Source organism: Tyto alba, unplaced genomic scaffold (genome assembly GCF_018691265.1).
Source record: "Tyto alba isolate M040663 unplaced genomic scaffold, T.alba_DEE_v4.0 Super-Scaffold_29, whole genome shotgun sequence".
In the NCBI taxonomy this organism is placed as follows: Eukaryota; Metazoa; Chordata; class Aves; order Strigiformes; family Tytonidae; genus Tyto; species Tyto alba.
The window spans coordinates 12,207,265-12,230,582 of NW_024881303.1; the positions used below are offsets into that span (position 1 = coordinate 12,207,265).

The 23,318-nt window shown below is 39.9% G+C and overlaps 1 protein-coding gene across 13 annotated transcripts in view; it reads right to left on the bottom strand.

Annotated features, from left to right (window-relative positions):
• Positions 1 to 5,708: 5,708 nt before the first annotated feature.
• MARK3 (microtubule affinity regulating kinase 3) overlaps positions 5,709 to 23,318 on the bottom strand; it is a 63,016-nt gene continuing 45,406 nt past the window's right edge. For 2 of the 13 annotated variants that reach the window (XM_042799278.1, XM_042799276.1), the window contains 6 exons: positions 22,024 to 22,127; positions 17,102 to 17,266; positions 16,122 to 16,379; positions 13,728 to 13,754; positions 8,945 to 8,989; positions 5,709 to 6,694 (listed from right to left, as the gene is read on the bottom strand). In XM_042799278.1, the coding sequence (XP_042655212.1) occupies positions 6,349 to 6,694; positions 8,945 to 8,989; positions 13,728 to 13,754; positions 16,122 to 16,379; positions 17,102 to 17,266; positions 22,024 to 22,127 (945 nt within the window). In that variant the 3' untranslated portion in view covers positions 5,709 to 6,348. The remainder of the gene's footprint in view (positions 6,695 to 8,944; positions 8,990 to 13,727; positions 13,755 to 16,121; positions 16,380 to 17,101; positions 17,267 to 22,023; positions 22,128 to 23,318) is intronic. The other 11 variants (XM_032981735.2, XM_032981732.2, XM_042799283.1 and 8 more) reach the window with 10 other exon arrangements.

Sequence of the window (23,318 nt, forward strand, 5' to 3'; positions counted from 1 at the left end):
TTCTGAACAGGAAAAAAAAAATTCTTACTCTTTAAAAAGCTGGAAGTGAATCTAAATATTCAATATTACTTTTACCCTCCTCAGCAGAAAAGCCTGCTGCCTGACATGGTCATTTTCTAGGAAAGGAGACAGAACAAGGCTCAACAAAGAACTGGAAAAGGGGGTTGCAGCCCTACAGGTTTTCCATGGCAAAACTAAAGGCAACTTAACTACGCCTCAGCTCCGAAAGCAATATAACATAAAGTTAAATGTAGCATGAGGGTATTTTTCAACCCGAAAAACGGGCAACTTCAGCAATATCTTGTGGTGCATTTTTCCCCCTAATGCTCTTAACATTAATTCGAAAGTTGTCCGAGCAGATGGTAACACTGATAACCGATGTGAAATTGCCGCTCTGCGTGGAGCAAGTGATCCTTGGAGCCCTTTTCTAAAAATACTCCACGTGAACACCAGCCAGCGCCGCGTTTCTGCATTTGAGAGACATCCTGTGGCCACTGCAGACACTGCAACGTCCCTCTGCAGCTTGCCTTTCCTTGCAGAAGGGACCATCCATCCATCCATCCATCCATCCATCCATCCATCCATCCATCCATCCATCCATCCATCCATCCATCCATCCATCCATCCATCCATCCATCCATCCATCCATCCATCCATCCATCCATCCATCCATCCATCCATCCACCCACCCACCCCCCCATCCCCCCCACCCCCCCAGGCAGCCTCTGGGTTTTCAGCAGGCACCCCCGCGCCACCAGCCCCGCTCCTTTGGGGCGCTGCAGACACAGGACAATTAAAACACACGCTTTCCTGGGTCTCCAAGTTCCCATCGGGCTGGTGGTTTTCCCATCTAGGTGGAAACGTGTGTGAAAGCACTTATTGCATGCTTTTTGGCTGGGTAAGCTGGGGGGGGGAAATAATTCCGTGCTTAGGAAGACTGCTCTTTTGTAGTTGGTTACAGCGCTCACGCCGAGCTGAGGTCTAAAAGACACCTCCAAACAAACAGGTCTTTACCTTGAGATAAGCAAATGACTGAAAACCACGCAATTATAACACCAGTAGCAATTTACTTTCTGATTTTGCATCCCTGTATGTTTTAACACAACTATTTTCACGGTGAGGTATTTCAATATCTGGTATTATTCACCTAATACATTCAGTGTGATGCACAACTACGAGGAAACATGAACTGTATGAATATTTTGGGTTTATGCCCTGAATTTCATATGGGTATTATTAAACGATACCATAAGGGTATTAATGGGATGAGAACTGCAACATTTCTGTGCCTTGAAATTCAATGCTGTGGTTCCCACAGCAACCATAACCATGGCCACTCTGCATGAATTTTACATCTGAGCCTCAGAACACACAGTTCCAAGTGCTCAACAAACGTAAGCAAAAACCAAGCAATAGCATTTTTTTTTTTTTTTCTCTTGCAATAAATATCTTACCTGCTAAGCCACAACCCCTGCACGGTGTTAACGGCACCCGTAGGTGAGCTCCCAACAACGGCCAGTGCACGCCCCGAGCACGGCTTCTGCGCACAGACACTTGCAGGGTCCACAGCGCGGTTACCGACACAGCTTCTGCCTTCAGTTACTGCTGGAACGAGAGCCCACTGCTTGTACCAAAGGTTAAAATCTACTTAGAAGGCTAAGAAAGACCAGTTTTTTGAACGGGTCTTTCAAATTCTTTCGCTTCCAATACCATACTATTGCAACTTCAGAAACACTGGGTGAAGAGACTGCTCCTCCATGGTTTTGCTCATTTTATCCAGCCCCTTTGCTTGGAGGCAGGACCTGGTAGTACATGAAGAACAGACCAACCGAAACAGGAACCTGAAAACCAAGTTAACTTATTTGGATAAAAGGTTAGCTTTTTTCTGCTCTTGTCAGAAGTAAGGAGCACACACACACACACACAGAACAATTATTCTATCTGTCTTGTGCTTCTTGGATTTCTCTAATCACTTACTGCCTCTGCAATGCAGGACACTGATGGGCCTTTGGTATGAAGGAGGCAACTTTAAAAAAAATTCTTATTAATTGCACTAGGTTTAGCTTTTATCCAAAGCTTACCCCCCTTCCTGCTGGATAAATCTCTCCTCTGAAGCAATGAAGTAATGGTTAGTGGTGAAATCAATGCAGCAACTCACTGCTACCGGAGGGAAAAATTCCAGTTAAAGGTAGAATTTTCACAACCACACTTCATCATAATATCAGGTCAGGGGTTTAATTGGCATCAGTGATCTACAGTAACATGAGCCTATCCTTACAGGAAAGCTCCAGGGCTTTACTATGAAAACTTAGAGATGAGATTGCATTGACAGTTGGAAATATGGGAAATGGCAAACCTACATGTCTCAAATTCAGTGTTAATCTACAGTGGGATCAGCTTCCCAAAACTGTATTTACTATTTCCTAAACATCTGGAATGTGAATTAGAAAACAAAAATTTTGCATTAGTATGAACCCCCCCCCCAAATAGTAGAAACAACATCTACTACAGAGATTCGTTAAATATTTAACTCTTTGTGCTACTAAGAAAAGACACAGTCTCGGACAGCTGATCAGGGGGTGCCCAGCAAGGAACACCCAACCACCCCACCCCGGAGACACCGAGACCACGGCCAGCTCACGGGTGGCCTCTGCCCTCACCCAGCCCGGTGCCCGAGCTCTTCGGGACCCCAAACCAGCACGAGCAAGCAGGCGTCACCCCAAAGCGGCCGGGTGCGTGCTGCTGCTCCCGGCTGGGCCGCGGCGGAGCGAGCGGGGCTGCCGGCTGGTCCCGACGGAACTGCAATCCACAACGGCGGCTACGACGCAGCGGCTGCAGGACGCGCTCGTTAAAAGTCTCTACACATTATCCCAACAGGCCCGTGGGTGTCGGAGCTTTTAACTGAATGGGAGACACCTCTCTTTACGTTTCAGATCCGGTACAATCTTTCCTAATGATTAGGACCTGCTGAACCTCTGACTTAATTTTTTTTTAACATAAACATGTGGATACTAATTTCAGATTTTTTTTTAAAACATTCTGATTTATCTTGACAAAAAAAATACTGCAATTAAAAAAATCTGGGATCCAGCACCTCACTATATTTGATCTTGAAATTTCACTGTAATACAAAAGGTGAATCTTGCCCAAATCTCTACTACAAAAATCTCTGAACCCACAAAGATTGGACCAGATGCTGTAGCTTGAATAAAAGCAGTGTGCAAAGCACTTAGACCAGCAAGATTAGCCGTTCCTCTAACCCACCTCTCTCTACTTCTTCTCAATGTGGTCAAAGACCTTAGACATTGTAAAGAGGTCAAATAGACTGGAGTGTTTTAGAAAGCCTAAGTAAAGGGAAGGTTTGCATGAGGAAGTTTTTCTGAACTTGTTTGCTCCTGCTCGGTGTTCACATTTTTTTTTTAACGTACAGATCTTTAAACAGTTTAAAGCAGTCAACCCCCTGCAAGCCAAATGCTAAGACATTTTTCCCTGCCAGACCCAGCAACCAAAAGACATCTTTATGGCTGGATGAGACAGGTTTTAGCAATGCAAACCTTTAGGCACAAGCCTGTTGCAAACAACCCCCCAGCACGCTGTTTGGACCACACACTCCAGGACACCAGCGTCCCGTCACATAAACCCACTCCGCGGTTGCTGGACGTGCATCTCAAAGGGCCCAGGCCTGCTGCTACCTCCTCACCGCACACTGGCCTCCAATTATTTTAAAAAATTGTCTCTTAAGCAGAGGAAAAAAAAAAAAAAAAAACCAACAGTTGTAGTTCTGCAGAGTCACATCACCAGCAGTGCTGATAAACCTACACGGATCGCCAAGGAATACGAAGAAGTGTGCTCGGCCTGTGCTCGGGAAGAAGCTCGTCTTTGGTTTGGAGAACTGAAGAAAGCTGTTTTCCTTTCCAGGCAACTCCTAGAGGCTTGGCCAGCGAGTGTACAGTATGCTAAAGAAACAAGGGTATATTCTTGCAACTTGATAATTTTACAAGGCATTTGGGAAGGACGCTGTTAAAAATCTGTTTCCAATTACAGTAAGTAAATGTTTTTTAATACTTCAAATACAGATTTACTCTGAAAGAACCTGTTGAGAACACTAAGAAAAATAGTTAAGAACAAACTTTAAATATCCAAATTATGATACTGGTGCACTTTTTGGAAACAATTACATACTTAACAGGTGAAGTAGGAAGACAGTATTTCAGAAAACATTTAATGTGAAACCTTTTGGAACTTCCATCAAATACACATTTACATCATTTATCAGAACATTTTTTCAGTTCAGACAACAAAAGTGCACCGTCGGGTGAAAAAAATACATTTGGAGGAGTGCTTAAAACGTAGGAAGTGAAAGGACAGGTGACTATTCACCTGAGAAAGCACAATGACTGCCCTGAAATGTCTTATTGCTATTACAAAATGAAGTTTTCATGGAAAAAACCCTACTGAGCAGCACAGGCACAGGCAGAGCACTGAAAGCCAAGTGAACTCTGGTAGCACCTGGAGTTCTCAAGCCATGGCATGATACATAATATACAGAAAATAAAAATGCAAATTCAGGAATATTTACTACATTTAACAACTATGATTACCCTTTAAGCTAGCATAATCGATATGAAGGCTTAGGGGGAAAGAGAGGAAGTCTGCTGTCTTCACAGACCACAGATCACAAGAACTAACTTGCAAAATACTAAGGATTTTGCATTTTCACCTTGGGTCGAATCTGAACTGTGTACTATGAATAACTATTAGCTCACTGCAAATTTAAAATGCAAATTTAGGCTCCAGTTTAAAGCACATGTTAAATACATGCTTAAGTGCTTCACTGAAATATAACCGTAAAACATTAATACAAAAAGTCAAGGAGATAATGCAGGATGTTATCTACAAGTCCTTGATGAAATAAACCAAGTATCAGTAGGAAACAAAGCACGAAGAAATCTCTTCATTTGAGTTTGCAACATCAAATCCAGCTCACCACAGTGATGGTTAAAAAGTGGGGACCATCCCCGAGTAGCTTCACGTCCTACGGAAATCTAGCTGGCCATCACAGAGTTCACCAAGGGCAGGTTTCCACACCGCACCTGAAAAGAGCGACAGTGGACTCCCTCTGCACCAGAACCTGGAGACACGACTCGAAGGCAACGCAACCAGCGCCGAGTGGAAGCAGGCTGGAAGGGAGCTGCAAGGGCAAGTTTTAACTGCTACTGCCTGTGTAGTTTAGCAAGCTGGAGGTTACAACCGAGGGGACCGGCAGCCGATCTGACCCCCCCCGTTGGGGTTCAGCACTGTGCGTGCCCAGCGCGCAGGACAGCCCTGCCCCCCGGGCAGCGGCACCGCCTCGGATGGGGCAACCCCCGTCAGGACGCGCGTGTTATTTCAGAGTCCTTCTGTGCTTGTGTCAGTCTCACCTAGTCTAACGCGGAGAACTCGGTCTGAAAGAAAAAGCCACGAGTCAGCGTTTAGCACGTCCTCTTAGGCTGCCTCACCCTGCAGAGGAACGGTGGAACGACAGGGAAGTGTTCTCAGCTGCAATCAATACTCATAAGCCGAAAGGACAAAGATACAATTTCAGTAGTTTAGCAGAAGCAGAAGAATGGAAGCGTTTACCCAAATTTTAATGCACAAGTCAACTACATTTTTTTAAAATTTGATTCAGACTTAAATAATAAATAGGTGGGCAAAATATAATGCAAGACTTACTCAGTAAAAGTGAATTTTTAATAATCTCATGAGATCTACTTAGAAAACAGGACTAATAATGTTCACAACCGTAAATCCAAACCCTTCACACACTTTTTTTTTTTTTTTTTTTTCCTTAACACAGCAGTGAACTGTAAACCTGCATTTACTGGTTATCGCTTCAGTTATTCTAAATATTAACTCAAGTGTTTCCTCCTTGGCCATTTCAATTTTTAGCACCAAAATTAGCCCAAAAAGAGGTACTGGTACAGCTCGATGTTGTAAATGAATTGTTTACATATAATAGTTTATATATTATACACACATACTGTACATTCACACGTCCACACAAACAGGAGGCATATTTAAATGAATATATTCTGTGTTTCAATTTGTTGTCAAAGACTTAGGAGCAATGGAAATAAAGCAGAAGGGGTAATATTTTACATAGTAGGCAACTTTAATGCTGTAGTGCACTTATAAAAAAGTCCAACTCTCCCTCCCAGCTCAGCAGCTTTTTTTTTTTTTTTCTTTTTTAATATCACTATTCAGAAGGATGCAGAAGTTATTGCCTAAATGTTATTCTATACATTTCCATCGGAATTCTCAAAAACACTTGAAATTGCTAACTAATTTACAACTTAACTATTTTTCTTGTTACAGCTTTAACTCATTGGCAATTTTGGAAGCAATGTTTTTAAAAGCTATGGATGTTCCCGATATCCGCTTAAAGCGAACTCCATTCAGGGACAGTCTTGGCAGTTTACACACCTCCATCTCCCACTGTACAAGGTTTTCCGCGTGCCCATCTCCATGGACACAGAAAAGCAAGAAACGCTCTCTTTGTTCATAGTCACAATTATTGGCATCCAGGACCTTTCGTATTTCTCTCATCATGTCATTGGGATCCATGGAGCTGGTGGTTTTCATGCTCCAGGTAAAACGCAGAGAGCGAGGCTTGGCTTCCTTGTTCTCGTCCTTCTGATCCACAGCTACATTGCGGCTGAAAGACAGGAATTCAGTAGTTAGCAGAGCCGGCCACCTTCTCTGTGGCTCATGTTAGTGAAGCAAACTAACACTCAACGCACACTACCGGTATTAGAGCAGCATCTAGAGGCTCTGGCTGCGAGCAATGCCCCGCTCTCCCAGCTGCTGTACGAACACACAGTCAAGGTAAAGCCCTAGCTGTTGGGGCTGAAACGGAGGTACGGTGCGACGGGTGACACAACTGGAAGTCACCGGCGTCAGGAGCATGTGCGAAATGGCCTTGCAGAGGTAGAGCTGCATGCATCACGCTTGATTTTAAGGCAGGTTCTGCTCAAACCCCTAATTCTCGGGCCACGTGGACGGCTGACCCCACCAGCTCTGCGCTAGAAATTTCTGGAACATTCAAATAGCAGCAACTTGTGACAGAAGGGTGCCTCCCCCCAGGTCGTAAGAGTGCCAGCCCCCGTGAGCTGCCCACTCGTACGCAACGGGGCTAAGCCCACGAAGCAGGACCCCCGGGGGCTCCCCTGCCCCTCCTCCTGTGCAGCCCGCCGCAGCCCAAGCACTGCGAGGGCCTGGGCAGGGCCCCAGGAGCTCGCTGCGAGCAGGAGGGAGGACAGCAGGACCGGGGGACCTCTCCGGGGTCACCCACCTACTGCCCCGGGACCAACGAGTGCCACCCAGCTCTGGGCTGGTTCGGCTGCACTCGGGCCTTTCCGCGCTGGTGCTCGAGAGGATCACTGGAGACCCACCACATGATCGGTTATCGGGGTTACCTTCAACAGGGAGGAAATACTTTGTCTCTGAGTTGGCCAGCAATTTGTTTCATATCAATGACTGATAAAGTGATGAAATCTTTTGCTGCCACAAGCTATGCAACTAAGTGCCCTTGATGCTGAAATGCAGGAAGGAGAGCTGGAAGCCACTATTAGACACCTCCTCAAAGTTGTTAGTAAAGATGGCAAATGAGAGGGTTATTATTACTGTCACAGTTTTAAGACATAAAGCACAAAATATTGAAAATATTGAGGCTGCCTTTCCCAAGTCTGCAACTTTTAATAAAAAAAAGCTTTTCCTTTGGTAAAGTTATACAGGATAAGGAAACGTTCCAGAAATTTCTAGTTTGTAATGATTCTTCTACTTCAATTAAAATCAGTGGTCACACAGCTAAAGAATAAGGAATTACATTTGGACCTCCCAGAAAAAAACCCGACAGATTTGCTTTATGAATATTTGCATGCTGTCAGTCACCTCTTCAAATTTACTTGTCCTCAGGATATGAGACTTAAATATATTGACTGTCATGCTTAAGTATTTTAGGAGAATATCTAACCTAACTGACCCCAAACCATGCAGTTTAGGTCCTTACGTTGAGCTTCAGAATTCAACTTACAATATTAAGTCAGGCTGCTCTTTAAAGTAGTTGGCAATGAATTTCTGGTTATACAATGCTTTTCTTCTACCACCATTAAGCAAGCAATTATGAAAAAGTTAAATAAAAAGTGATAGCAAGGTCAAAACTACTTAAATATATTTCTCAAAGATAACCTATTTCATAATTTTACCTTCTATTAGGAAGACTTCCAGTAACCGTGAGAGTTACAGGATTATGCTGTCAAATCCAGCTACGTGATTTGCCAGATGTTATAATATTCATCAAGCCAATTAGAGAGTACTTTGCTAATTAGAGTAATTGAAACCCTTAACTTTAAGGTTTTAATTTAATAAGGCTGTAAGGGGACAGGGGGAACACCAACTTTTATTCAGTGTTAGTTTCATTTTTGAAAGCTTTTTCTACATGAAAACAATTGGCAGAATCAGTACAAGTTTGATCATTTCCAGTATTTTTTGATATGCAGATTTTGGAAGAAGAGTATAACGTGAAAAATATTGTTTAATTATCTGTGATTTTGGAGATGAGAAGTATCTTGTCACCCTTCAGTGGTTATCCCACACGTTTGCAGCCTCGCTAGAGACCACTTACCTACACATCTACAAGACAACAGCAAATTATAACAACTAAAACGCAAAAAAAAAAAAAAACAAAACCCACACACAAGGGAAAAGGCAACAGGAAAGATGAAAGTTTAGAACCAAGTCAGTCAGTGCTTTAATAGCCATTTTGCAGACAGAAATGCTTCTTTGTTTAGTTTTAAAGCCTTACACAAAACAAAAGCTGCTGCCTGAAGCCACTATGCCACATAACCAAGGGGAGAAAGGTTCAAACTCACCTAAGTAACATTTTAAACAAAAATTTTACCCTCACCTTGAGCCCTCAAATCTCCCGTTCCTCTCATATTCAGTCGGGAGCCTCATTGAAAAGAATGCAGAAGCAAAAGGAAGTGGGAAAGAGAAGACAAATCTTACACTACAATATACAATATCTGAGTAGTTGCTAAAAGATACTGCAATCATAGCAAAGGTTTGTTAAAATACAAAGCAACAAAGATGTAAAGAACTTTGTTAGTTAGACCAAATTCAGAACCTAACATATTGCCAAACCAGATGGAACTCTAGAAACTACAGTTCTTAAAAAGACCATAAGTAATTTTTACAATATACGTTTATATATGTTAGTGCTGCAGAACACTAACTCACTGAATAAAGTTGAACTTCTAAAAGCAGGAAAATGTGAAACTAAAGTTACAAAGTGTACTGAAGTTATTGTATTATTTAGTAAGTACTTAAAAAAAGAGAAGTAACTCCCAATATTTTTAGGCTAATAAAAGTTTTATCTAGGAATACAATATATATATGAGAAAAACCCCTGTTTACAGACAAGTCTGGTCACCCTGTGTGTTTGCATGTGCATGAGATCTGAGGTGTTAGGTGTTTAATCAATACCAAGCACCTTAATGGGAAAGAAAAAGATGCATATACGTTTTAACAAAAGTTTAGAGGTAAATCCAAGGTTTCTCAAGCTGTGGTAACTCCATCCTATTAACTCCCACACTGACGCATCTTCCACATCCAAGAGTAACCTTAAACTTTCTGCCTTCTTGCATTGCTTAAAGCTACATTGCTGATCACTACCATTTTTAAAAAAACCCAGTATCAAGAAGAATTAAGGGGAAAATCATGTTCCTCTAACTTCCCATTATTGCAGTACCATGGTTCAACATCTCAGTGTTAACTCTGTTTGCAGGCAACCCGCCTTTATAAGGCTCTGACCAAGACTACTCTAAGCTAGCACATGGCTTCACTAAATAACATAAATTATTAAAAGTTTGGTTGACAGGTGTCTAAGGATTGGAATGTAAGACAGTAAGTTTATTTTTTGATTCACAGCAGTATTTCTATCAGGGTGTGTGGGGTGCTACAAGGCTTAATTCCCTCCTTTCCTTCCTTTTGAGGGTTGTGGTGAGGCTTGTAAGATGACCGTGCAGCCTCTCTCGTGGGGGCACAGGCTGTTCTGGCACGGCGAGGGGCACGGTGGCAGCACTCGCTGCACAGGCTACGGAGCCTGCTCCTCCTTCAAAATTCACACTGCTGTTGCAATAGAAATCCAACTAAGAAAGCGTTCAGTCACTCAGCTACGAGCTGCTTGTCGCAGCAGCACCCGACTGGAACCCTGCTCTCTGAGGTACTGCGCAGCACACGGTGTGACGGGCTCTCGGCTAGGAACCGTGTGCCACTGACTAACCAACAGCTGTCACGAGCAAAACAGTTACCCTTTTTGAAGGAAGATAATGAGAAGAAAACAACTGACTAGTCCTCAACTAACTCTAGTGCTTCAGAGTGGCTTTTTAATGGTAGTTATTTTTATGAAGTCTTGTGCTACTTATCTGTGGTGTATAGAGAAGGTGGAAGATGATTTTTAAGGTCTGCATATACAGTCTGCAAACTCATCCTTTACAACTCTGTAGGACCAAGAAGGGGGTAGGTGGGAAGGGAGAGACCACCATGTGTACCAACTGAAAAAATCCACACCTTTCAGATGATATGGGAAAGGCTCGTTTTACTGAGCAAAGCAAACAACAAGTTTGAAGACACTGCACAACTGAAAAATTGACAGTACTGGAATTTTAAAGACCCTACTGTGTTCCTACGAAGTGGAAGACAACAGCTTTGTTAAGAGCTGCAAGCATTTATGGATTTTGGTGGCGTTTTGTTTTTTTTTTTTTTTTCTCCAAACTTGCCAAAGGTTGTCAGAAATGGGAACATAACCAGTCTCCTCAACAATGAGCAGTCTTACTGTTACTGGAATCTGTCCAGAAAAGTCTGGGAGAAAAAAAATCTCTAATGAGATCCTTAGACCCTTTTCAGGCTGAAATTAAGCCTAACTGTTCAGTTTCTAAACCACTGTGTACTCTAAATCTAAGGAAAGTAATTATTTACAAAATACCTACCACTTTGAAATAATAAATACTCTTTCACGGAAGCCTCTCAGAAAATCCTTATTTTGTTCAGTTTTTCCATGCATCAGTGTTCCATTCATTTAGCACGAGGAACTGCATTCGGTGACATGCACCCCCAAATATGAGCCATCATGCCAAGCTTTGGAGAGCTGTGCCAGGCTCTCCAGATGCTCTTTCCTTCACCAAGAAGATGGTTATGGTCCAGTTCTACAGCCCAGCACTGGCAATTTGGGAACAGTCGTTTACTGTACACTGCCAGCATTGTTTTGGTAGGTCTGCCAGTCAGATGCAGCCCTGAGGCCTCCTCACTGCTAATACAATCTTCACTCCTATAGGAACTGCAAATTGCTAGTTTATGCTCTAAATTTTCTGCTTTTGCTTGTATTTTTACATAAATTAATTTTATGGACCAAGACACTCCTTGGTCCTGAGAATGGAACAAATATACAGGGAAGTTATTTTCTCGTTTGTCATGCAATGCCTATATACCATCTCCTTTATTACTTGTGAAAGGCGTTCAGAAATAAGAATGTTTCCACACATCTGTCATGAGTTAGGCTGTGTTTTCTGTTCTTTACATCTTTGTACACTCTGTGTTAAAAATCCAAATAAACAAAAAGAAAACTGTCTAAAAAGATATGGAAAAACAGCAAAAAGTGCAAGATGCTAAAATAAGATCAATTCATGGAAATGGAGAAAAGATGCTGCAGTAAAATCCAGAACACAGAAAGTGATTTTTGCTGTCAGAAAAAAAGTTAAGACTTCCACAATGTGCAGACTGGCAAGGACAGTGCATGGTACAAGAGATATTTTATACCTCTGTGTACCGAGGTAGTTTAAAAAAGAGTGACTGATTATCTACTTTTGTTCAGCTCCCTAGAATGATGCTGCACTACTATATATATGTGCTATTGGGTTACAGTAGTTCTTTCAGTATCAAAGACAGTGAGCTTAGGTAAGATTCACAGCATATAAAGCAAGAAGAAATCGCCAAAACCCCCAACATTTTCAATTTAATTTTGTACCTACATACATATCAGGTATGGAGGGACACCACACACACTTAAAACAGAATTTAAAAAGCATAGTCTGGTCCTGTGTAGGTGGTGTAAGACTTTGCAAATCTCTTACTCAAAAGACATATATCCATGGAAGCTGTAGCAGCTATTTCCATAATAGTATAAGATTTCTGGCCCCAAGTCAAAGGAAAATTTTAAAAAAGGTAATTTAAAAATAATTTTGTAAGTCTCAAATTTGAACAGTTACCTTCTAGTTTAAAACTGTACTCATATTAGCATTTTCCACCTTTCTTCGGAGCAGCAGTGTAACAAACTTATATGCATCCAGTTGTTTGTGGAGGCTGCACAAATCACAATCCTCTGTTTTAAATGCAACGTGACTAGAGAGAGACAAAAGCTCCCTCTTACAAGGTGTTATGTACCCCAGAGCTCATGGTACACAAGGGGTTAAAACTACTGCTGCTGCTCAGTGTCATCTGTATGCTGTGTTGGAGGGTTTCTTTCCTTAACTAACAGTTGGTACATGTTCCTTTCTCAAGACAGCTGTGACAATGCCAGCCAACCCAACCAACACCAGTTCTAAACATAGTCATGTTTGGAAGAGCTCTGATTATTATTACCGTGGCATGGAGTTTACTCATTTAATTGGGGAGGGAACCTTCAGATATGGACTGTACATACTAAACACAAATTCAGGCATCAATTTACGTATCTCAGGTCTCCCTAATCTAAGTATTTCATTTAAATGGTCTGACAAACTTCAAATTACAGTCACATGCATGGCCTTGCATTTTGAAAGTTAAAACAGATGTCTGGGTTTTGGCCCCATCTCCCTATTTTTGATCAGCAGTTCGAAACTGAAAGTACCACCCTTTAAGAAGCTCTAAGATACAACTAAACAGAGTATTACAAAATTCTACTGGAGAATTTACCTGTGGATCAAAATTGTATAACCAACTTTTATTAGTCATAGTGGATTAACAAGATACATGGCAGCTTGATTCATTCCCAAACTGTAAACCTTTGGGCTTGAAATGTGAACCAGACTCCGGAGCTTTTGCATTTTGTTAATAAATTTGCATAGATGTTATACTTTGTTTATAACTGAAGTGCTCTATTTGCATTTCAGCAAATGCATCCCATTTAAAAATAAATACACAGCCATTGTATCTGCATGCCATCTTTCATACAAAACTGTTAGACTCACAACCATGTTCAGTTTGCTTTCTGTTGTATCAACTGTAGACAAAACTTCCAACTGATTTTTAATATCATAAAACAAAGAGATAAGAGAACAAAAATTTAGCATCACTTACCTTTAATTTGCTTGCAAACTTATGTTTTGTTTATACTTTCATCATTGTTATCAAACACCTCATTCTTCAAATATAAGCATGCTAAGTGTATTAGTACAGAGAACAGAATTACTTTGGTACTACCAACTCTATCAAAGAAAGAAGAATTCACAAGGCATGCTTAGCATCTTGTTATACAGGTGCCACAGATTCTTAAGTATCATCACGAGTTAATGGATTTATTCTATGCTTTCCTCTCAAGAAAGAAAGTATTTAGTTCTCAGCAGAAAGTTTAGTTTTCAGAAAACCAAGGCTAGAAAGCCAAATCTGTTGTTAATTGCAGGAGCCACTTTTTTTTAAATATAAATAAATCCTACCTTTTGATAAACCTGAATGACATGTTTCTAAAAGAAATTAAGCCAAAATAATAATTAACAAAAAGTTTTGTACAAAATAAATCGAAAAAGCCATTTAGAGTGAAACATGCAAAAAGATCTCATTTAAAATGCACAATGAAATTACACTTCAATACATTCTGAGATTAGGCAGATGACTTAGGGTCTGAAGAGTCTAATTCTTAGCAGTACTACCTGCAAACTTATTTCTTCTGGGAAGTATGCCACCAGTAGATATTGCGCATTAAAATACGTACTGGTGTCAAAACACTTTAAAACTCATAATCTGCAAGGTCACATAAAAATATGTTTGGATTTTCATCATGTATTTCAAATAGAAATCAAAAATCAGTAACTATTATAATTAGATCTGGAGTATCTTTAGTTAGGTTTCTTCTTTCCTTCATAACATTGTCAGCCACGTTGTGCCAAAACCTGTCTTAAACGTTTAGTTAATTTAGTGGTAGAAGCTGTAACAATTGCCTACACCAGAACATATGTTGCTCATAACCAAAAGGATTCTGATTCCCCATAGAAAATGCTAGAATACACAGGTTTTAAGGGTTTTTAAATTTATTTGAAGAGAAGAAACATAATCATATCCTTTCATGGCACTATCCAACTCGCTAGTGCTTTGTACAGCACCCAGTGTAACAGAGCCCCAACTGTAAGAGGCCCTCCAAATGCAAACTTAACCATCCGTAACAATACTATTGTGTTACAACTGCATGTTATTTAATCAAGTCCAGATGGAATTTAAACTATTGCCAAAAGTAGTGAGGAAAAACATCTTCAAGAAAGTCACACTGCACTGCAAAAGTTGGAACTCAGAGGTAACGATAGAAGTTTGAATGCTGCCTAAACAAATGAATGAAAAGCTTACATGTTCACAGTTTAAGCATCCACATTTGGAACATCAGATGGAAAATTAAGTATATTACAAACAAAAGTACAGAAAGAAAGATATGCCAAAAGGATGTGTCTGATTAAGACTTCACTTGACAGAAAGCAGATGACTTAATTCTTAAAAAAAAAAAAATCCAAATTAGTCTTTTATTGCTCTATCTCAACATGGGAAAAAAAAAAAAAAAAAAAAGATTTCATACAGCACAGTATTTCCCAGGGAAGTGTTAGCTGCAGAGAGTTGAGCAGAGTTAAACATTTATCAAAAGCTAGGCTGCCATGTTTTCATTTTTCAAAGAAAGAATTCTACATTTTTAAAGAAATTCACTCCCTAAATTGAAATCATCCAGTCGTGAAAAACTGGAGTTTGGCTTAGCATTATTTTTTGAGAATGGGAGACTATAAGGAAGATGCTGAGAGAGAGGAATGTATAGTCACAGAACAGACAGGAAGGAAACGGCTTGGTGCTAATGTGATATAAACCTAAAACAAAAGCAAGCAGGCCAAGATCAGAATGATATATTAAAAAGAACTGACATGATGAGGAGGGTACAAAAGCATGGAGATTATCTTAAGGCAAAGACAAACGAACCCTCACTTCTGCAAACACGAGTTGTGGCTATCAGAGTGGTCTGAAGTATGCAGTATGTGAACTGGCAGGTTTCAAATACAGAAGGAAAATAGGTGGTTTTCAGTTTTAGGGTTTGTAGGAACAAATTTAAATCACACATGGATTTGAAACTAGAATTAGAATAAAGACACTTAGCACAGGAGCAACACCTGTTTAAGCCAGGCTTTGGCTACACCAACACATCTTCACACCAAAACAAGAATCTGCACATGAACTAAAGGTCAAAACTGGAGTAAGTTTTTCAAGGTTTGACCAGACTCCTGCCTGGACTGAAACCACAGTAGTGCCATTATTTTAAAATGACCTATGCTAGCACTACTGCCACAAGAAGCTTTTGTCTCCTGCCCCTACTCTTTCACCTGTGGTATTTCTATTCACGTGTTGCCAGCAAGGTTACTCTGGAAACACTGACAGCCTAAGTGACTGGGAAACTAAATCTGACCTTCTAACACTACATTAAGTATCAAATCTGGGATCGTAGTTTATGCCATCTACTGACAGACCACGCAGTCAGAGTGAGCAACTTTCGAAATGAGCTGCGATGTTTCAGCTCTGCAACATTTGTACCTCAGACGTGCGAATGAAGAGCACAGAAGAAACAGCACAGACCAAACTGTTTCACTTTTTAGCAGTTGAATCAAATGAGATAAAAACGACTCTGGTTACAGAAGCGTAACCAAAAAGAACTATGAAAAAAATCATAAGCCAGTGCATTTTAAGCTGCAGATATTGTTAAGCCATTAATCAGAGCATGTGAACAAAACCACCTAAGCAATGAACTACTAGGTATTTCTACTACTTGATGAAAAAGAAACGTTGCATTACCTTTTTAAGAGACTTACCTTCTTGTTAGTTTTGAAGTTAGTTTACTAAATAGATTAGTGGAACCCCTGGTCCGAGTCTGAGAGAGTGGTGTTGCTTCATGGGACAGACTGGGGGAGGCTGGCGGTCCATTGTAGGTTGCGGTACGTCGCTCTCTGAGCTGGCCGTGGAAAGTGCTCCGACTAGCCGTTCCTCTGGGGAAACGAATACGATCAGGTGTGGTTGCACTGCTAATGCTGTGAGTTGAAGCAACGGGAGTTCTTTGATCGGGAATAGTGCTAGAGCAGAAAACAAAAAACAATGCTAGAACTTCTTTACAGAAGCACTACGGTTCTGCAGGAGACACAAAACACTATGTTCTACAGTAAAGCATAAGCAGACACTTTTATATAGGCCAGGGTTGGAAATATCAACATTATTACAGCACCGTATGGAATCAAAACTTGTAAGAAGTTAGGATTAAAAGGCTGCCGAAACAGAAACCTACATAGGCAGAAAAAAGCAACAGGAGTATCCTGGAAAAGACCAGATAAACTAGGCATACAGTGTTTCACTGAGAAGACTGATAAAAGAGTAAGACGAGTAAAGTTTCCTCCCGGGAAAGAGAAGGAATAGGTAACTTTAATGTCTCTCCCTCCACATTCTAGATATTCATCTTTGAAAATCTTGCTAATTTGAAAATATCCAACACAAAATTCTCTACAACCGTTCCAAGTAGCAAAGTCCTTCAGGATACACAGTTAAAGTCTCCCACAAACTTTGACAATAGGGAATGTCCAATACTCCTAACACTAATAAAAAAATTAAGGTTCCTTATTGCAGGATTATGTCACAGACAGCCTGACACACCACAAGACAAATGTAAACAAGACTAAAAAAAATGAGGAAACACACATCTTGTGGGCAATATATACTAGAACAATCTAGGACTAAAATTCCACAGCACAAAGTTAAGAAGCAGTGGGTATAAGTTAGTTTCACAACGATTTCAGGTTCTTACATAGGCCTGAAGTTATCTGCGCCATTGTCTATTGGAGGCAACATCATCTTCGTGTGCACAGAGGCTGACATGGACATCGACTTCTGATGTCGCAGCCGAACACTGGAGAAGGATGTAGTACAAACTGAAGCAGGGCTAGCTGCGTAAGCGAACATTTCTGTCAGGCTGTGAGGGGGTTTGGGTTCAGGCAGAGGCAGAAAGAAGAGCATGATGGACCAACAACAAACTACTGCATAGAAAAAAAGCAAACTTTTCCTTCTGTTAACTGATTTATCAAAGAACATGAACTCTAACAGCCCTATTCTATGTAAACAGTAGTAACTGCCCTACGCTCCCCTTAAAAAGCATCCTTACTATAGCACTTGACATCTGTGATCATTCTCTTACCATTAGCATTAGTTTGCAGTGATAACCCTCCTCGATGTACAGAACCTGTGTAACTGAGTGTTCTGTGCCAAAGCACTAATACAAGGCATTGATGTAACTTGTATTGCTCTTAACATTAAAAAATGCATTAAAAAATCCCCACCAACTGCACTTTCAAAAGACACGAAAGGCTGATGATAGCTCCATTACTGCAGTAAAATACTGTGTTTTCAGAATGTATCCATGTTAAAAGAAATCAGTGTAAATTGGGCAAGCTGTCAAATCTTGATCTGCATCTGATAACTGAGGGACTTCACAGGCACAATTGATAAGAACATCATGATCTTTAAAAAGTCCAGAGAGGCCCACACAAAAAGGCTACTACTAATCAACCTGTACATGTAGGAGGCAACAAGTAACGCTTGGTGTTCTCTGAAGAAAGAGGCATGGCTGTTGAAGAGCATCTCATACTGCTCGGCCACAAACCTTAAATTCTCCAAATTACCATTCAGGCTTTGAAGGAAGGTACACAGTGCTGTCCTAGCAGAATGGCCATGAAGCTGCCAGCTGTGTAACAGGTTAAAATAGGAGCATGAAGTCTTTCTCTTTCTCTGGGCCAAAATATTCTTTGTACCCTTCACATTAGTAATCAGGATGGGAAAAAAACCTGAGAGGCCACAAGATCTATTGGACCTTTCAGGCTACAGCAACATATGTCATTCATATTAAATTTGCTTTAAAAGTAAGGCAATTGTAATTCAGAACTATTGTTCGAGGTTTAGAAATCTGTACTTCTCAGTGATATTTTCATGACATTGCATGTTCACTTCCAAGTTACTTCATGGTTACACATACTGAAATTCAAGCCCTGTTATCTCTTTCTGGTATGTCAGACTTTGGAGAGGAAAATGATAGTCCAGCTGCAACTATCAGCTGACCCACTTTTCAGACTTAGCTCCCCAAGCAGTAGTAGAAAACACCTCACAGCTCAGATATCAGAACTGCTGGCTAAAACAGTTAGCAAAATCTACCTCTCTGTTTTATTTTTAACTTTTCAGAATCTAAAAACCTTCATCTGAGTCATGCGTGCATCTCTTTACACTGCTGGATCCAGCAGGATGATGACAACTACAAGTACTACTACAACAAAACCTGCGATATGATGCAGCTTTTATGTTATCACAGGGTATTAAGAAATTGTAAGGAAATGAACATTCATCTCAAAAGCAATACCCTTAGGTCAAGCAAGCCCCAAATAATTGGTCACTAGCCTCTCAAGCACTTCTAACTCCTTCCATCTCAATTTGTTGCAAAAGATAAAGGAGAAAGAATTTAGTTTTATAACACATTAAACCCAGGTTTTATTTAGTCACCTGCCTCCAAAGATGTGATAGCTAAAGGCACCAGTAAAGTACCAGAGCACATATTACAGCATCTGTGTCGCTTTCTCTGAAGCTTTGCTAGAAATCAGTTTCCTTGCATTATTAGCCTGGGAGCACAGAAACAGCGAGTTCGCGTTCACCAATTAGTGCCAAGGCTTATTAAAAATCTGAGGCTGTTGCAAATCATTTGTGTTACAAATGATTTAAAGCAATTGCCTATCATTATGAAGAGTGTTTCATGAGTCCCCAAGCGCGTTAATTAATGCTCAGGCTTTGGAGGAAAGCCAACAGAGCCATCTCCAGCAGAATGCCTGTGTCAGCCACACAACGTGTTAAAGTAGGGATGTGAGACTTAAAACCCCTTTGAGTCCACCAGTCTGGCATGGGGTCTTCATGACTAGTTTCTCCAACATCAAGTCCACTAGCTGACTATCAATTCTGCAAAGTTTCTGTACCTTCAAAAATAGCACCCTCTCAGAATTCAATGTGCAAGATAGAACAAACAACATTTTAACACTTTCTCTACAGAAAGAATAGACTTTAAATCCACGCATCTTGCATTTTAAGGCAAGTCTCCCAAGTTTTCACCGAGTCACAGTCAGTATCTGACTGGCTATGTAAAACCTAAAATCCAACCTGTAACAAATAATTTATAGTAATTGCTCCTGCCTTTAACATTTGCCACCAATAGACATTTCAAAAGCATAGAAAGCATTTTTAACAAAATCTTGGATTTATACAAAGCCCAGGTTCAACTTCTGATCTTGCTTCACAGAATTAAAAACACTACAAAGTTTCTAAAGTTATTTTCTGCCAAGTTCAGAGTACAATAATATTAGAGATACTACAGAAACACCTGAAGGCAGGCAGAACTCATTCTGAAGAGTCAGTCCCATCAATAGCCATGTTGATTTAGCCTGCAGTAAAGGTCCCTGTATTTCATGTGACCAGTCAAGCCTTTGCTCAGTTACAGCAACAAAACCTATTCAGACATAAATTCTGAATTCTGTGCCAAATCACAGCAATTCTGAAACTGTGCCAAAATGAATGCGCAGTTTACTACAGAAGCACTTCAGACAGTTACAAGTCTCCAACTGTAAGACAACTGGCAATTCATTCTCATTATCTTTTCCCAGTTTAACCCTCTATAAAGAGTAACAAAAACAGTAACCGAAAATATGCAATAAAAGCTATAAAGATTTTTTTTTTTTCCTGACAGTGAAAGTATAAATGTTCAGACATTTCAAACGACCCAAATCAGGCTGAAGTTTGCAGGACAAGCAAATTATGTTTGGATACCGTATTGACAATAAAAGGTAAACTATATAAGGATAACCAATTATGGATATAAAATAGAATTAACAGAGTTACCAAGTACTACTCAATGTTAACTTTGAGCTTAATCCCCTTATGTCACGAATCAGAAAGACAGCAGTTTGCTGACAAACTCAAAGCTGGATTAAAAAATAACAACCTCAAGACAGCTCCTTGGGAGTATGAAGCTACTCCTAAATTAACGGGACATCTGAAGCTTGAGCATTCCTAGTAAACAATATCTAATAACAACTTTTTAAACTGTAATAAATAAATTGTAGATGAGATATTGCAAAGCTATTAGTTTAAAGATGAACAAAACCCAAGAAATCAAGTAATCAAATCTGATCAAAACTATTTTGGACAGAAAGATTCAATTTTCAAAAAGAGTTTGGAAAGAAAAGAAACTATCAACATATCAAATCAAAGAAAGGATGGTGAGCTTTAATCTAAACAAACTTGGTAACATTAACAAGGACTAACCAATGAAGGCTGACAGACACACTAAGAGACAGTACCAAGTAGCTGTGCTGTACTTCACAAGACAGTTGACTGCAGGCCCAGCTGGCCAAGCTAGACTTTTGGCACTCTTCAAACTTACACCTGACTTTTTCCTTATTCACTTTCAGTTTGCAGAAAGCTAGGAGGAAGAGACAGGGTCAAAATCATGTTCTTTATCACTAGGGTCCAGAATTCAAACAAGGGATAGACAGACTTTCCATTCAATGTCACAACTTTTCCACTCTTCCTTATAAACTGCCAAAAGGAAGGGGAAGAATACTGCGCAAAAAATGGCAGATCTTTCACCAACTTCAACACAAGCTAGAAGAAAGGTATTTTCTTGTCACCCTTTACAATATATCAAAAAATTAGGAACAGGTGGAGAAAACTGGGAAGAGTGGGAAAAAGGTACACATTCCTCCAACCTTAAGTATTTTGATTAAGTTTCAGCTATCTGGGTGCTCTTCTGGCAACAGTCAGCTACTTAATTATTACCAGCTTTTGAGACCAATAAAATTCTGTGAAGAACACTGAGTTGGAACTGCAAACACCTCAGCCAGCCAGAAAAATTGGTGGTACTCTTCACAAGTGTTATTAGTCTACACCTAATGTCTACATTCATTATTACATTTATTTTCTATAGCTCTCCTCAGTCTTCAGTACTCAGGGGAGGATGGCAGTAGATGTGGCTATAGTGCTAACACAGGAACCAGATAACTCCAATTCCACTGCATGCTCCAGTCAGGCTTTCATTCAGTAAAGAGGAAACCTGTTATTTCTGACCATTTTCACTCAGAATATGGAGGTATCAGTGCTTCCCTTCTCAAGATGAGTTCTGTAAATACTGGGAAGGAATTAGACTACAAGAACATCAGTAAGGAATGTTATCAGTCCAAGACAATGGCCTATCACTGTTACATCTTTGCTCAGAAAAAACTTTCTCCCTGAGACTTTGTAGAAAAAATGGTATTCCAAATAATCCCAACAAAGCACAGTTTAGAGTAAATGTAAAAAGGGAAGAGAGAGGGATTTTGTAGTCTGACACTAAACAGGCCTCTTCTGCAAGTATATGTTGTTCGTCTACAGTAGTTAACTGATTTAAGATGAAGGCTGTACAAACAAGAGGTGTATTTAACCAGAAATTAGGAACTTCCTTTCACATTCTAAGTATAAAGACTGTATTAATTATGTATAGGAAAAAAGCACCCAACATACTTACAGATGCTCCATAACCAAAGATCTGTACTCACCTTTCATTAAGAATTACACTAAAAAATTACTGATTTTTATATTAGGCATTACATTTTTTTGGAAATGTGAAGACAAGGGACATACACCATAGGAAGACACTTCATATACCTGTTCTCCTTGCCATTTTGTATCACTGAATGCCTATCAGCAGTGGTTCTTTCACTACAAACGTATGTGTTGCGCCGTGTCATTGCTCCAGGGGCAGTATTATTCTACAATTAAAAAACATAGGTTTGTTATTACACACAAAAGGCTTTTCTGAGGTTAAGTCTACATATAATTAAATGCTGTTTTACTTCATGATAGTTCTACACAGTTATAAAACTTACAATAATTAAATAGGTCAATATACAAACACCTTCCATTATTTTTTAAGGAATACTGCAATAAGAAAAAAATAATTCTAACAAGTTGTTCTCTTATTTCGTGTTGATGGCACAAAATTAACATTGCTTTCAGTTTTAATTACCAATGTTCTGAATTAAAAATTCTCAGCATGTATAGCATTCACCTGCATCTGGACAGCCTATGTCTTTATAGCCTATTTTTGAAATACTTTACCACTTGCATATTCTAGAATTTTCCTTTTAAGTTAAAATCATACTCTTAAACAAGATAGGAAATCCAAGACTTAAGAAACAAATGTGGTAAAATTCAGTGGGAAGGTAAACACGGACTTTTAAATATTAAAATACTATAAAACACTAGGCACATTTTGAAAACAGAGAAGAGTAAGTCAAATTAGAGACAAATTGCAGAGAATTTTAATAAGACTTTTTAAAAATACACATTTAAATAAAAGCATAATACACTGAGGACAAGAGAACCAGGGGAATTTAAACTACAGACCTTAATTTAGAGGGGAGAAAAGAAATAGAATTACTTTGCCTCTGTCTTTACAGAGAAAGAGGGTGGAGATATGCCCAAGTTGGCGGTCAATTTTCCAGGAACGACTGAGCAGCTAGGTAATTCACAGATAACAGAATTATAGTAAGTTAGATGCAATTACTATAGGAAAAGCATGGTGGCCAGATAAACATGCACCCCCAGGCTGTAGAGGAAGTAAAAGCTGGCAAGCCTTATATTTTTTGCTCCCCAACCCAAGAACATAACACAGGAAACTGCATATGGTTGGACAATGGAAAAAACCTTTAAAAATTTTCTTTAAAGAAAAGGGATCACGGGGCAAAGCAGGAAGGAAAATAGGCTATTAACTTTAAACATCACTGCTGGGGAAAGTCTTGGAGAAGGCTGGCTTAAGGGAATGACTGGTCAGCACCTGGATAAGCACATGTTGAGTAAGGATGGCCACTAAAAATCAGGCAGGGGTCTTCATGCTCAACTAACCTTTTGGAGCTCTTTGAAGAATTACTGCTATGACAGACAAGGGAAATTCAGCGGAT